Raw genomic sequence first — 15,336 nt, forward strand, 5'->3', positions numbered from 1 at the left:
TCATTTTGGTATCAGGGTGATGGTGACCTCGTGGAATGAGTGAGGAAGCATTCCTTCCTGTGCAATGTTTTACAATAGTTTGAGAAGGATAGGTGTTAACTCTTCACTAAATGGTAAAATTCACCTGTGAAGCCATCTGGTCCTGAACTTTTGTTTGTTGAGAATTTTTTTTATTATTGATTCAGTTTCATTACTGGTAATTGGTCTGTTCATATTTTCTATATCTTCTTGATTTAGTCTTGGAGACTGTACATTTCTAGGAATTTGTTTTTTTCTCAGGTGTCCATTTTATTGGCATATAATTGTTCATAGTAATCTCTTATGATCATTTGTATTTCTGTGGTATCAGTTGTAACTTTTACTTTTTCATTTCTGATTTTATTCTTTTAGGCCCTCTCCCTTTTTTTCTTGATGAGGCTGGCTAAAGGTTTATCAATTTTGTTTATCTTTTCAAAGAACTGCTGTTAGCTTCATTAATCTTTTCTATTGCTTTTTTAGTCTCTGTTTCTCTTATTTCTGCTCTGATCTTTATGATTTTTCTTCTACTAACTTTGGGTTTTGTTTGTTCTTCTTTTTCTCGTCCCTTTAGGTGTAAGTTTAACTTGTTTATTTCAGATTTTTCTTGTTTCCTGAGCTAGGCTTCCTCTTAGAACTGAGGTAATCTTCTCTCTTAGAACTGCTTTTGCTGCATCTCATAGATTTTTGTGGATCGTTGTGTTTTCATTTTCATTTGTCTGCAGGTATCTTTATTTCCTCTTTGATTTCTTCAGTAGCCCATTGGTTGTTTAGTAGCATATTGTTTAGCCTCCATATGTTTGTGTTTTTTGTAGTTTGTTTCTTGTAGTTGGTGTCTAGTCTCATAGTGTTGTGGTTGGAAAAGATGCTTAATATGATTTCAGTTTTCCTAAATTTACTGAGACTTGTTTTGTGGCCTAACATGTGATCTATCCTGGAGAATGTTCCATGTACACTTGGAAAAGAGTGTATTCTGCCGCTTTTGGATGGAATGTTTTCTACGTATCTGTTAGTTGATATAGACTAACGTGTTGTTTAAGGCCAGTGTTTCGTTATTGGTTTTCCGTCTGGATGATCTGTCTGTTGATGTAAATGGTGTGTTAAAATCACCTACTATTATTATGTTACTTTCAGTTTCTCCCTTTATGTCTGCTAATATTTGCTTTATGTATTTAGGTGGTCCTATGTTGGATGATAAAAAGAGACATCTCATTATTGCAAAGGGTTCAATCCATCCAGAAAATAAAACTTTATATGAGTCTAATAACAAAGATTTAAAATATATAAAGCAAAAACATAAAATTTCTAAATATATAAAAACATGTAAAGTAAAAGGAGAGATAGACAAATACAGTTATAGTGGGATACTTGAGCATACCTTTCTCAGTGTCTGGTAGAATAAGCAAGCAAACGAATAGTAAGGGTAGAAGATCTGAACAACATGGTTATCAGATTTGACCTGTTTGACACTTACAGAGCACTGCATTCAATAAATGCATTTTCTTTTCAAGTACATGTGGAACATTTAGTATATCTTGAGCATAATGCAAGTCTCAACGAATTCTGAAGGATTGAAATTATCCAAAAAATTTTTTATGACTACATTGAAATTAAGCTAGATAGCAGATAACAAAAAGGTTTATGAAAGCTCAAATGACTATACAGTTGATGCTTGAACAACATGGGTTTGAACTGTGCAGGTCCAGTTGTATGCAGATTTTTTCAAAAAATATGTTGGAAAACTTTCTGAATATTTACGACAATTTGAAAAAACTTGCCAATGAATTGCTAACCTAGAAATACCAAAAAAAATAAGAAAAAGGTATGTCATGACATAAAATATATATGGATACCAGTCTATATTATCATTTTTTGGGTCATTTATTTTATTACACTTTTTTACTTTTTTTAATTGAAATATAGTTGATTTACAATGTTGTGTTAATTTCTACTGTACAGCAAGGTAATTCAGTTATACATACGTTCTTTTTTTTAATATTCTTTTCTGTTATGTTTTAATCACAGAATATTGAATGTAGCTCCCTGTGCTATACAGTAAGACCTTGTTTATCCATATATTATCATTTATAAATCTATTATAAAAAGTTAAAATTTATCAAAACTTACACACACACTTACAGACTGTACATGGCATCTTTCACAGTCAAAATAAATATAAAAAAATGTACAGATGCAGTATTAAATCATAACTGCATAAAATCAACTGTAGTACATACTGTACTACTGTAATGATTTCATAACTGCATTTTGTTACTATTTTGGTGAGCTCAAGTGTCATGAGTATCCATTTAAAATGCTATGTGAGGCTCATAGTCTCTGCATGAGCAGTTAATCTCATCAGTAAATTGTGTATCAGTAAAAAGCGATCTCTTGTGGTTCTCATGTATTTTTCATCATTTTTAGTGCAGTAACATACCTTGAATAACACCATGTAACCCATATGAAGTGCCACTAGTGATGAACGCAGAAAGAAGTCATGACATTACAAGAAGTTGAATTGTTTGATATGTGCTATAGATTGTAGACAGCTGTGGTTGTCTGCCATTTCAAGATAAATGAATCCAACATAAGGACTGTTGGTTGGGGGGAGAATGGAAATTCATGAGGCTGTTGCTGCAGATACTCCAGGTGGCATGAAACCTTGCACTTTTTGTGAAATATCTTTTTATCTTGTATTGAAAAGGCAGCTTTTATGTGGGTGCAGGATTGCTATAAGAAAAGTATACCTATTGACTTCGAGAAAAAGTGAAGTCTTTATCTGACAATTTGAAGCAAAAGGAAAGTGAAGGATCTAAAAGCTGGAGAATTTAATGCCAGCAAAGGATGATTTGATACTTTTAGAAAGAGCTTTGGCTTTAAAAATGTCAAGGTAAAGGAGAAGCAGCTTCTGCTGACCAAGAGGCAGCAGATGAGTTCCCAGACGCCATTAAGAAAATCATTGAGGGGAAGGGATGTAAGCCTGAACAGGTTTATAATGCAGATGAAAGTGTGCTACTCTAGCAAAAAATGCCACAAAGGACATTTATTAGTAAGGAAGAGAAGCAAGCACCAGGATTTGTGCAAATGCAGTTTGGTTTATGATCAGAACTGCCCTTATTTATAAAGCTTCTAACTTCCAAGCCTGGAAAGGAAAAGATAGATACCAGTTGCTAGTCTTTTGGTTGTACATCTAGAAAGCCTGCACAGTGAGAACCCTTTTTCTGGATTAGTTGCATCAATGCTTTGTCACTGAAATGAGGAAGTACCTTGCCAGTAAGGGGCTACCTTTTAAATAAAGTTCTTTTGATACTGGACTATGCCCCTGGCCACCCGGAACTCCATGAGTTTAACACTGAAGGTGTCAAAGTGGCCTGATTGCCCCAAACATGTCTCTAATTCAGCCTCTAGATCAGGGGTTCATAAGGACCTTTAAGGCTCATTACACTCGGTACCCTGTGAAAAGGATCGTCAACGCTATGGAAGAGAACCCAAATAGAGAGAACATTATGAAAGTCTGGAAGGATTACACTATCGAAGATGCCATCATTGTTATAGAAAAAGCTGATTCATCTTGTAAACATGATGTAAACTTACAGTATTGATAAATACAGTACAGTACTATCGATCTTTTTTCTTTTTGATTTTTTAAAAACATTTTCTTTTTACTAGCTTTATTGTAAGAATATAGTATATAATATATATGACATCCAAAATTTGTGTTGATTGACTATGGTATTGGTAAGGCTTCCAGTCAACAGTAGGCTATTAGTAGTTAAGTTTTTAGAGAGTCAGAAGTTATATGTGCATTTTTTACTGCATGGGGGGTCAACACCCCTAACCTCATTGTTCAAGGATCAAACTGTGCTTTGCTTTTACTCATATATCCTGCTCGTAAGAAAGTAAATTAGTACAACCATCATTAAAAATTGTTTTGCAATATATCTGTAAAAGCTAAACATATGACTTAGCAATTTCCTCCTAGGTATGTATCCAACAGAAATGTATATGTATGTTTACCAGAAGACACATACAAAAATATTAATAGCAGCATAATTTGTAGTAGGCAAAAACGCTGGAAACAACTCAAATATATCAACATTATCATTCCACTTATTAAAGCAATGCGAAAAGAACAAGCTACCACTAAGTACAAAGCATGGTTGAATCTCACATACATAATATTGAGTGAAAACAGCCAAACACAAAAGAGAACATGCTGTATGATTCCCTTTGTTTATACAAAGTTCAGAAACAGGCAAAAATACCTATGGTGATAGAAGTCAGAACAGTGGCTACCTTTGTCAAGAGCTGATGACCGGAAGGGAATGTGAAAAAGGCTTCTGGGTGTTAATAATGTTGATCTGGGTAATGGTTATATGAGGTATATTCATTTGTGAAAATTCATTGAACTGTATATTTAAGATTTGCTACTTCATTATTTATCATGCTTTATTTTACCAAAAGTGTTTCAGCCTCATTGTTACACTCATTGCTTGTATTTGTGTACATTGCTGTTGGTTCTATAAAACAGTATATACTTTGCATTCTTTTTGGAAGGCTATTTGACAGTATTTAGCAGGAGCTATACAGATGTCCATTTTTCTGTCAAATAATTACATTCCTGTAATTTTTTAATCCTGTGAATATAAGTTAAAAGGAAAAAGTTACACACATATATGCTTACTGCTCTTATTTCTAATAGAACATTAGGAGAATTTTAAATATTCACTAGTAAGAGAATGTGTTAATATTCAATAACAAGAGAATGATATTTCAATTTGGTGAACTGATTGACATATATACACTAGTATGTATAAAATGGATAACTAATAAGAACCTGCTGTATAAAAAAATAAAATAAAATTCAAAAAAAAATCCATTAAACCGTGCAGATCACAAAGCAATATGGAAAAATATTTATGAAATGTCAAAGGAGTATACTGTGTTTACAGTTTTGTTAAAATATATGTGGAAAACTTAAAAATGGAAAGGAGCATGAAAAGGAAAACATTCATATTAAGGCAGAGGAAAGACTAACACATTTTCTTTGAATATTTCAAAAAAATGGTTTGTCAAACAAAAATGTTACAGAATTTGCCACTTTAAAGTGTCAGTAACTAAATTTTTGCACAACAGTAACAAAATTGAATGTTAATTTGTGCTGTTTTTCCTTGATATGAGAGGTATAACCTATATAATTTTTGAAGATTCTCACAGCGAATTGCAGTTTTCACTAAACATCTCAAAATAATTACAGTGAAAGTATTTGAAATAAGAAAATATAGGTCTGGTGTTTATATAATTTATAACTTCTGGAGTTACAAAGTTGAACAAGGTTAGAAATTGACTTATTTTTCCTAATGTGAGGCAGGTTATCATTGCAGCTGTATTTGCAGTTTATGCATTTAATTTGGTTTTAAGAGAAGAAGTCAGATCTCATTATGTGTTCCAAACAGTGTTTCATTGGAATTTTAATAAAAGGCTTTAAAGAGGAGTAAAGAATCTCCAAATGTGCTGACCAAAGACTGAGGAGAATGTGCAGAGCTCAACAGTGTGCGTCTGGGGGAAACGTTGTGGAGCTGGAGTTAGGATAGGGCTGGTTTGAAGGAAGAGTCTAGTTTTACTCTTTATACCCTTGATGGCATTAATTTATTTAATAGTAGTGTTTTTTTATATTAGTTGTGTATTCCTGTTAATGTTCTGTGAGCCAAATCCAATTTCAATTCTGTGGTCAATTGAGGTATTTTAGGATGAATAATCTGCTATGAAATACAAAATCAATTTTCCTCCCCCTCTCTCCTTTTTGAAAAATAATTTGTCCTGTCTGTTCCAAAAGAATTTGTGGCAAATAAGATAACTTCTACTTTATCTTATGGCCTAGAAGTAAAATTTTTTTTTTCAGACTTTATGGACTGACTTTATTTTTTATTTTTATTTTTATAATTTTTTTTTTTTCTTATTAGTCAACCATTTTACACACATCAGTATATACATGTCAATCCCAGTCTGCCAGTTCATCACACCACAACCCGCACCCCACTCCACTTTCCCCACTTGGTGTCCATACGTTTGTTCTCTACTTCCGTGTCTCAATTTCTGCTCTGCAAACCGGTTCATCTGTACCATTTTCTAGGTTTCACATATATGCGTTAATACGATATTTGTTTTTCTCTTTCTGACTTACTTCACTCTGTATGACAGTCTCTAGGTGCATCCACGTCTCTACAAATGACCCAATTTCGTTCCTTCTAATGGCTGAGTGATATTCCATTGTATATATGTACCACATCTTCTTTATCCATTCGTCTGTCGATGGGCATTTAGGTTGCTTCCGTGACCTGGCTATTGTAAATAGTGCTGCAATGAACACTGGGGTGCATGTGTCTTTTTGAATTATGCTTTTCTCTGGGTATATGCCCAGTAGTGGGATTGCTGGGTCATATGGTAATTCTATTTTTAGTTTTTTAAGGAACCTCCATACTGTTCTCCATAGTGGCTGTATCAATTTACATTCCCACCAGCAGTGCAAGAGGGTTTCCTTTTCTCCACACTCTCTCCAGCATTTGTTTGTAGGTTTTCTGATGATACCCATTCTAACTGGTGTGAGGTGGTGCTTCATTGTAGTTTTGATTTTCATTTCTCTAATAATTAGTGATGTTGAGCAGCTTTTCATGTGCCTCTTGGCCATCTATATGTCTTCTTTGGAGAAATGTCTATTTAGGTCTTCTGCCCATTTTTGGATTGGGTTGGTTGTTTTTTTTAATATTGAGCTGCATGAGCTGTTTATATATTTTAGAGATTAATCCTTTGTCCATTGATTTGTTTGCAAATATTTTCTCCCATTCTGAGGATTGTCTTTTTGTCTTGTTTGTGGTTTCCTTTGCTTTGCAAAAGCTTTTAAGTTTCATTAGGTCCCATTTGTTTATTTTTGTTCTTATGTCCATTACTCTAGGAGGTGGATCAAAAAAGATCTTGCTGTGATTTATGTCAAAGAGTGTTCTTCCTATGTTTTCCTCTAAGAGTTTTATAATGTCCGGTCTTACATTTAGGTCTCTAATCCATTTTGAGTTTAGTTTTGTGTATGGTGTTGGGGAGTGTTCTAATTTCATTCTTTTACATGTAGCTGTCCAGTTTTCCCAGCACCACTTATTGAAGAGACTGTCTTTTCTCCATTGTATATCCTCGCCTCCTTTGTCATAGATTAGTTGACCATAGGTGCGTCGGTTTATCTCTGGGCTTTCTGTCCTGTCCCATTGATCTATATTTCTGTTTTTGTGCCAGTACCATATTGTCTTGAGGTAAAATATTTTTGTGTGTATTAGTTTTGGAGAGATCTCCTTACTTGGGGACTATTTTTATTTTCTATAGAGTTCTTTGATACTTATTGAAATTATTTTGTTTGTGTCTTAAAGCACTTTTTACACATGTATATTGCTATTCTGAATTCATCAGTATATAACTTATGTGTATATGCCATTTAAAGTAAGACTGATAGGAATAAAGTAACTTCATTTTTTATATATATTATTATATATATATATAATACATATAATCCCCTAGAGATTTTGATTCTTCAGAGTTTTTCTGTTGTGCCCTATACTGTGTGTTGAGGCTACAATTAAGTAGCTCAATTAGTTAGCATTTGTAAAATAAATACTCCAGTGTTACGTTTACCAAAACTCTTTTGAATAAGTCTTCTCTTTCTCTTTTTTAAAAATTCAGGCTCTGTTGGTTCTTCATCAGTTAGATAGCATTGATTTGTGGAATCCTGATGCTCCTGTAGAAACATTTTGGGAAATCAGGTATATGCACTGTTATTTTTCAATTTAAAATTTTATTTTGTATTTTTTGTCTTTGAATATTAACTCTGTAGTATTTAGTTTATTATAAAACTTTATTCATTTATACCTCCAGAGGTTTTATGAGTTTGTATTTTATTTGACTTGAAATTATTAGATTATTTCTTGTTTTAACTGTAAGAACACTGTCACAGCAGTTTAGAAAATAAATTTTTAAGAATTGTGCTAAATTTCATTATCCAAACATAAGTACTGTTATTTGGTATGTTCTCTTCTATTTCGGAATTTTATGTGGTTACAACTGTGTTTTAAATTGATTTTCACAGTTATAATCTTAGAGTATTAAAATTTTGTAATGTTAGTAGTTTATTTCAGTTTTCTAAACTATGATCTTTCATACATTTTCGATAATACCAGTGTTTTTGGTGGATGAATTAATACAGAATATCTGCTTAGAAGGCAAAATATATATAAATTTTATAATTTATTTCCTTGGTTATATAAATTATTACCTTTCAGTGAGCACAGAGGTAACACATTGAGGAAAATGTAAGTGTGTAAGCCTCAAGTTTCGTCATTTTCTTATAGAAGTGGGTACACCAAGTCGCTTGGCAGCTGAGTTAAATCCTAGACTCTGAAGCAATGCTTTTTGATAGTAATGTAATGTGAACCACATATGTAATTTAAAATTTTCTAGTTGCCACGTTCAGAAGTAAAAAGAAACAGGTAAAATTAATTTTAATAGTATATTTTTTAACCCAGTATATATATAATAGTTTTCAACATGTAATTAATGTAAAAGTTATTAAGATATTTTACATTCTTTTTTTAATAAAGTCTTCAGAATTTGATATGTTTCATATTTACAGGACATCTTAGTTTAGACAAGCCATATTTCAAGTGCTCAGCAGCTGCATGTGGCTGGCTAGTGGCTGTTGTGTTGGACAGTGCAGCTCTAGAGTAGGAATAAGGAAGCTGTTTCTCTAACGGGCCAGGTAGTCAATATTTTAGGCTTTGTGGGCCAGGTAGTGTCTTTTATAACTATTCACTTCGGCTGTTGGGACATGAAAGCAGCCATAGACAATATGTAAATGAATGAGTGGGGTGTGACCGTGTTCCACTAAAACTTTATTTACGAAGGCAAATGATGGACTGGATTTGGCTTGCAGGCAGTCGTTTGCAGACCCCTGCTCTAGAGCATTAGGTTCACATACAGTCTGTGCTGTGCACCTGGTCTATAATTTTTTCTTGAGTCCTCTGCAAGGATGAGATGCATGGATAAAACAGCTGGAAGTTGGGAGAGTAGGGGGCTTAGAAGTACTTGCTTTTTTTTTTTTTTTTAAACGTAGTCCGTATACTTACATCATTTGATGATCATGCTGTTAACATTTTGATAATCATTTCTCTAAAACAAATCCTGGAAAGGAAAATAAGCTTCTCTAGACTTTGTCCATTATTAGAGAATGCCATTCTTATGGACTGATTTTATCTGCATTATGTTGTTTGTTGACAATGCTGGTAACAGTGAACTTTGTTTCTGCAGCTCACAAATGCTTTTTTACATCTGCAAGAAATTAACTAGCCATCAAATGCTTAGTAGCACAGAAATTCTCAAATGGTTGCGGGAAATTTTGATCTGCAGGAATAAATTTCTTCTTAAAAATAAGGTAAGCAAAGTGACATCTTTCAAAATGGAAGAATATTTGGAATGGTAATGAGAAGACATTAAGGAAGTGTTTGTTAGCCAAATTAAGTCCTAATTCAGCTCCTCTCTCCTACAATCTTCAAGGGAAATTTTGTGCAGAAGACAGTGGCTGACAAATCAACTCTTTAAAAATTATTCTGAGCCTTTAGCCTTAAAGCCACAATCCTGATAAAGTCTAGTTGAGTTAATCCGGACTCTGTGGGGCAGTCCTAGGAGGAGTGGGGGCTGCTATAACCAAAGAAGATTGAGTAACAACATAGTCTATCTGTCCTCTCAAGTTCATACATAAGACTTGAATCCTATGGCTAGGCTAGCCCAGAGAATGTTATCTATCTGTATATGTAAAGAAGCTGAAGGGAAGAGATTGAGGGTCCTCAATCTAGGTTTATTTATATTTCTGCGAGAAAGCTTTTACCTCTTGAAAATACCAGGAGTCTTCTTCCTTGGGGTTGAGTGAAAAGTTTTGATCCTGAACTATTGGAGTATGGTGAGAAGGTTTTGGGGGCTAGAGAAGAGCCTTAATTTTTTTTAACATAAAGTTTCTGTAATTAGTCAATTAAAAAGTTCTTCTATTACAGCATAGTTTTAGGAGTACTTGATTCAGTGAATTTTTATCCATTTCTAAAATGGATAAAATCTATGAGAAATCTTTTTTTTTTTTTTTTTTTTTTTTTTTTTTTTTTGCGGTACGCGGGCCTCTCACTGTTGTGGCCTCTCCCGTTGCGGAGCACAGGCTCCGGACGCGCAGGCTCAGCGGCCATGGCTCACTGGCCCAGCCGCTCTGCGGCATGTGGGATCCTCCCGGACCGGGGCACGAACCCGTGTCCCCTGCATCGGCAGGCGGACTCTCAACCACTGCGCCACCAGGGAAGCCCGAGAAATCTTAAATGTATCAAACGCGTATGCTTTTCAGTGTACCATGCAGCTTGTTAAATTTTCTTTGTTTAGAAATGAGCTAATGGTAAGTTGGATTTATTTATATCTGGCTTATCTTAGTGTGTTAATATAGTGGAATTTGGCATTATTCCAAAGACAAGGAACAAGATTTTTCATGTTTCATGCCCTTGCCTATGGTATAATTCTCCAGAGTACAAGCATTGGTAATCCAGTAATGAATCTGTAGTCTTCTGGTCAGTGAAGTCACTCTTATATATGGCTTATATACCAGTGTTAATTCTGGTCCAGAGGAACTTAATCTCAAAAGAGTCAACTTCCAGTTATCCTGACCATAGCACAGGATATAAGTCTTATGGGAGGCAATCTTAGTCGTTTTTAATTGACCGAGAAGTACATTATATCTTTCATGTGGTAGCTTTATGTTGTTGATGTTTTACTTGTGTCTCTGTTAAACCTAGAAACGTTAATTTACATTTCTAGAATCTGTTGATTCTCGTGATTTGAAGAGTGGAAAACTGAGAGGAGTTTCAGAGATATTGAGGAAACATTATTTGTACTATTGGGTTTCTAGTGAATGTTTTTCAGTGTGAGGGGAACAGGAGATGGAAGGAGAGGTTTTCCAGGATAGTCTCAAACAGAAAGACAACTTATATTAAATATTTGTTTCTCTTGGTTATCAGTACTTTGAAAAGGCTTATTTTTTCTTTCTAGCAGGCAGATAGAAGTTCCTGTCACTTTCTCTTCCTTTATGGAGTAGGATGTGATGTTCCTTCAAGTGGAAATACCAGTCAGGTGTCCATAGATCATGAAGAATTACTACGTACTTGTACTCCTGGAACCTCTCTCCGAAAGGGAAAAGGAAATTCATCCATGGTAAGGAGTTTCTTTTGTAGTTTTCTTGTATCATCATCTGTGCTCTGTATTTTTTTTCTGAATGAACTTGGGTAAATTTCAACTAGGTAATATAGCATAGTGAAGAACTGCTTAGCTTGTAGTTCTATTACTGCTCTTTGTGGACCCTCAGGCAAGTTCCTAACATCTCTGTGATTCAGTTCCTTGACTTTAAAATGGGGATAATAATAATTTCTGCCCCAGAATTGTTGTGAGGATTAAATGAGATTATGTGTAAACAGCACTTGATTTTTTGACACTTATAAGCTTTAACTGTTAACTATAATTATTATAACTCTCTATCCCATAAGAAAGACCATTCATACCCCAGAAGTTTAAAAGTTCTGTCAACTAAAAAGAGTACAGATTTACTGGGAACAAAAGCATGTTGCTTGATGTTATGCATAAGTGTTCTCATGACTTCTGTGTCCATAATTCCCTTTAAAAATAAATCATAATACCAGTGAAAATATCAAATTATTAGAGTTTCTTTTTCAGACCAAAGCTTTTTTTTAATCCATAATTTACAATATAATCTTCAGTTGAAGGAAAAAAAACCAACTACTAAGCAGTGTGGTATTTACTCTTGTCTTACCTGCAGAATTTGCATTCATTTTGTAAATGAGGATTTCTCTATTTCGTGTTTTGGGAATATGTTATCCAGAGCCCAGTGTATCTTCTACAGTAATGTTTAGTTTTTATTCATGTCCTTAGTTAAGTCAGTTTTGCAGCATGATTATTTTATTTCTTCCCTCGGGGTGGATAGAATTTCATGTTACTTCCTCTTCCTTTGTCGTTTATGATTGACTGAGAAGTGTATTATATTTTTCATTGAGTAGATTTGTGTTGTGCATGTTTTATTTGTGTTCATATTAGACTTAATCTACATTTCTGGGATCTGGAAAGGATACCTATTCTAGTTGAAATTGAACAGATAGTAGTATTATGTTGGTACAAATAATCTGAGTTCTCATTCAGGTGAGATATTTTGAGGTTTGAAAATCCTATCATGGTTAAAGGGGAAAAGTTCATGTGGGTTAGCGTATGCAGACATATCTGATACACAGCTTGTTGTATTATTGGGTTTTGTAAGTAAAATTACATAAGTTGCAAATACTTGCCTCCCACTCCTGACTCCCAGGATAGTGCAGCAGGGTACAGCGGAACCCCGCCAATATGCCGACAAGCCCAGACCAAACTAGAAGTGGCCCTGTACATGTTTCTGTGGAGCCCTGACACTGAAGCTGTTCTGGTTGCCATGTCCTGTTTTCGTCACCTCTGTGAGGAAGCGGATATCCGGTGTGGGGTGGATGAAGTGTCAGTGCACAACTTCTTGCCCAACTATAACACGTTCATGGAGTTTGCCTCTGTCAGCAATATGATGTCAACAGGTAAATCATGGGTAATGTTTTTTTCACTCAGTCTGCCTTGAATCACGTGACATCTGGTTGCTCTAGGAAAATAAGAATGTATCTAAGATTACTACTTTGTAAGTTTACAGGGCTAATTCAGGTAGCTTACCTGAAATCCTTTTCTGCACAAGGTAAGGTGAAAGTAAATAGTATTTGAAATAAGCTGTTAATTTCTCACTGAGTTTTTAAAATGCCATATACATTTGTTTAAAAACTGGCAGTATAAATTGCTTTCAGTTATAGATTATATAATTTACTCTGCCTGAACTGTATGTAGTGAAGTTTTAAAAACATTGGCACATGTTATGAGTAAGTTTAGGTGGGAGTAGCAATTTTAGGCTGTGGACATTGTGGAGTCCCAGTTAAGTGCCCCTTTCCTGTGAGGCTGGTAAAAGGAAGTGTTCAGCTTTATCATTTGAAGTATTCATTCCACTCCTCCTATTCTGCCTTTTGGGTTGGGCTTGCCAGGTTCTCCGTTGGCAAGCAGGGCTCTAAGTGCAGTAGGTTGATTTGTTGTTGTCTTTGCTTAGGAAGAGCAGCACTTCAGAAAAGAGTGATGGCATTACTACGGCGAATTGAGCATCCCACCGCAGGAAACACTGAGGTATGCCCTTGGCAACAGAAATATCCCTCTCAGGCCCCCACCCTCAATTTTAGAAGCCTGGTGTTATGCATATGTGACCAGGCATAGCTTTTGAAGCAAGTCTAAAATATGTGCATATTATAAGTAGGATATTATAATATGCACCAGGTTTGAGACCTGCCTATTACTGATTGATTTTTAGCTCTAGGTTTAAAGTTGCTTTCAAGCGGTAATTGCCTTCATTTCAGGCTTGGGAAGATACACATGCAAAGTGGGAACAAGCTACAAAACTAATCCTCAACTACCCAAAAGCCAAAATGGAAGATGGCCAGGTGAGTTTGTGAAGTTGATTTTGTCTATTGATTGATCTCCTAAACATATGTACTTTACTTCATCTTTTGTGAGTGACCTCTTAGTATAATAAGTATGTAGATGTCTTCAGACTGATATTTAGTTGTGGTTCATCTAAACCTGCACTACTATGGTAGCCACTAGTCAAATTAAAGTTTGATTTAAAATTAAAAACAATTAAAATTCAGTTTCTCTGTCATACAGTAGCCACATGTGGAAGTTGACTACTCTATTGGACAGCATAGATATTAAATGTTTCCATCATTGCAGAAATATTGGACAGCTCTGAGCTAGAGATGATTTATGGTAGGACCATTTCTTTCCCCTCTTTTCTTTCTCTTCCTCCGTCAGAGTATTTCACAGAATTTTCAGGAAAGGAGCAACAAAGGTAGAGAAAAATAAATTAAAATTGAAACAATACATTTTACTATCTTATTAGGTATTCTAATTAAGGGATCTGGTGGCCAGAAGACTGAACCATAGGTTAAATGAAGTTTTAAAATTTGGGCATTTCATTCATCAACTGTTATCATCTGTTACCCTGGACATTTACAATTGGTATTTCTGTATGTTTGATTTGTAATGGCCATATTGTTCTCATTATTAGGTGTTTTAGAAAAACTCATTAGTCTCCCATTGTTTTTTTCTTGTCATGCTTTTTAGAACAAGAAAAAAAGTTATGTTTTTGTGAAGCAAAAATCTGTACCTAATATCATTATTGGGAGAGGGACACGTGGCTTTAAAATGAAAGCTTTTTGTTTCTTTGGTAGCTGTTTTGTTGAGATACAATTCACATACCATAAAATTCACCTGTTTAAAATGTGTGATTCAGTGGTTTTTAGTATATGCAGAGTTGTGCAGTCACCACCACAATTTAATAAAAACCCACACCCATTAGCTGTCATTCCCTAACCTTCCCCCGCACCTCTGCCGTCAGCCCTCAGCCCTAGGCAACCACTAAGCTACTTCCTGTGTGAGTAGACTTGCCAATTCTGGACATTTCATATAAATGGAATCATGCAACATGTGGTCTTTAGTGACTGGTTTCTTTCACTTGGCATAATGTTTGCAAGGTTCATTCATGTAAATCAAAGCTTTTTAAAAGAAATTTGATATCCTGTGTTGATTGTATTAGTCTATGATAAAAATATTTTAGTGGCTCTTTAAAAATGTATATGATAATCTTAAGTTTGGGTTTTTTTACTTAAAAAATTTTTTTTTGCATCTTTGCATAGTTTTTTTAAATAGAAGTATACATTCAAAAATATGTGTAAATCAAAGTGACAGTGCAAAATATTAGGAGGTGAACATACCTGTGCAACCAGCACCCACATCAAGAAAGAAATCATTACCAGCATCCCAGAAGCTTTCATTGTGCCGCTTCCGGTCACTAATGACCAAGAGTAACCATTGTCCTGATTGAATGCAATCATTTTCTTGTTGTTAAACTTATATAAACAGAGCAATAGAAGTATACTTTAGTATCTGGCTTCTTTCACTTAACATAATGTTTGTGAGATTCAGCCACACTACTTCATGCAGTTGTAGTTCATTTATTATTATTGCAATATATTATTTTGTTTAACAGTCCTCAATTTTTCTTTTCTATTCTTTTTTGGCATTGGATAGTTATACACCGACTAGTTACTTTGAATAGTGCTGCTCTGAACATTCTTGAATGTG

General features: G+C 34.6%; 1 protein-coding gene across 8 annotated transcripts in view; it reads left to right on the forward strand.

The window, feature by feature from the left end:
• Nucleotides 1-15,336, forward strand: part of NF1 (neurofibromin 1) — a 250,822-nt gene that overhangs the window by 105,327 nt on the left and 130,159 nt on the right. For 7 of the 8 annotated variants that reach the window (XM_079903537.1, XM_079903542.1, XM_079903540.1 and 4 more), the window contains exons 15-20: nucleotides 7,738-7,817; nucleotides 9,358-9,481; nucleotides 11,128-11,289; nucleotides 12,449-12,698; nucleotides 13,250-13,323; nucleotides 13,551-13,634. In XM_079903537.1, coding sequence (XP_079759663.1) covers nucleotides 7,738-7,817; nucleotides 9,358-9,481; nucleotides 11,128-11,289; nucleotides 12,449-12,698; nucleotides 13,250-13,323; nucleotides 13,551-13,634 — 774 coding nt within the window. The remainder of the gene's footprint in view (nucleotides 1-7,737; nucleotides 7,818-9,357; nucleotides 9,482-11,127; nucleotides 11,290-12,448; nucleotides 12,699-13,249; nucleotides 13,324-13,550; nucleotides 13,635-15,336) is intronic. The other variant, XM_079903538.1, reaches the window with a different exon arrangement.

This window comes from Stenella coeruleoalba (genome assembly GCF_951394435.1).
Source record: "Stenella coeruleoalba genome assembly, chromosome: 19".
Taxonomy (NCBI): Eukaryota; Metazoa; Chordata; class Mammalia; order Artiodactyla; family Delphinidae; genus Stenella; species Stenella coeruleoalba.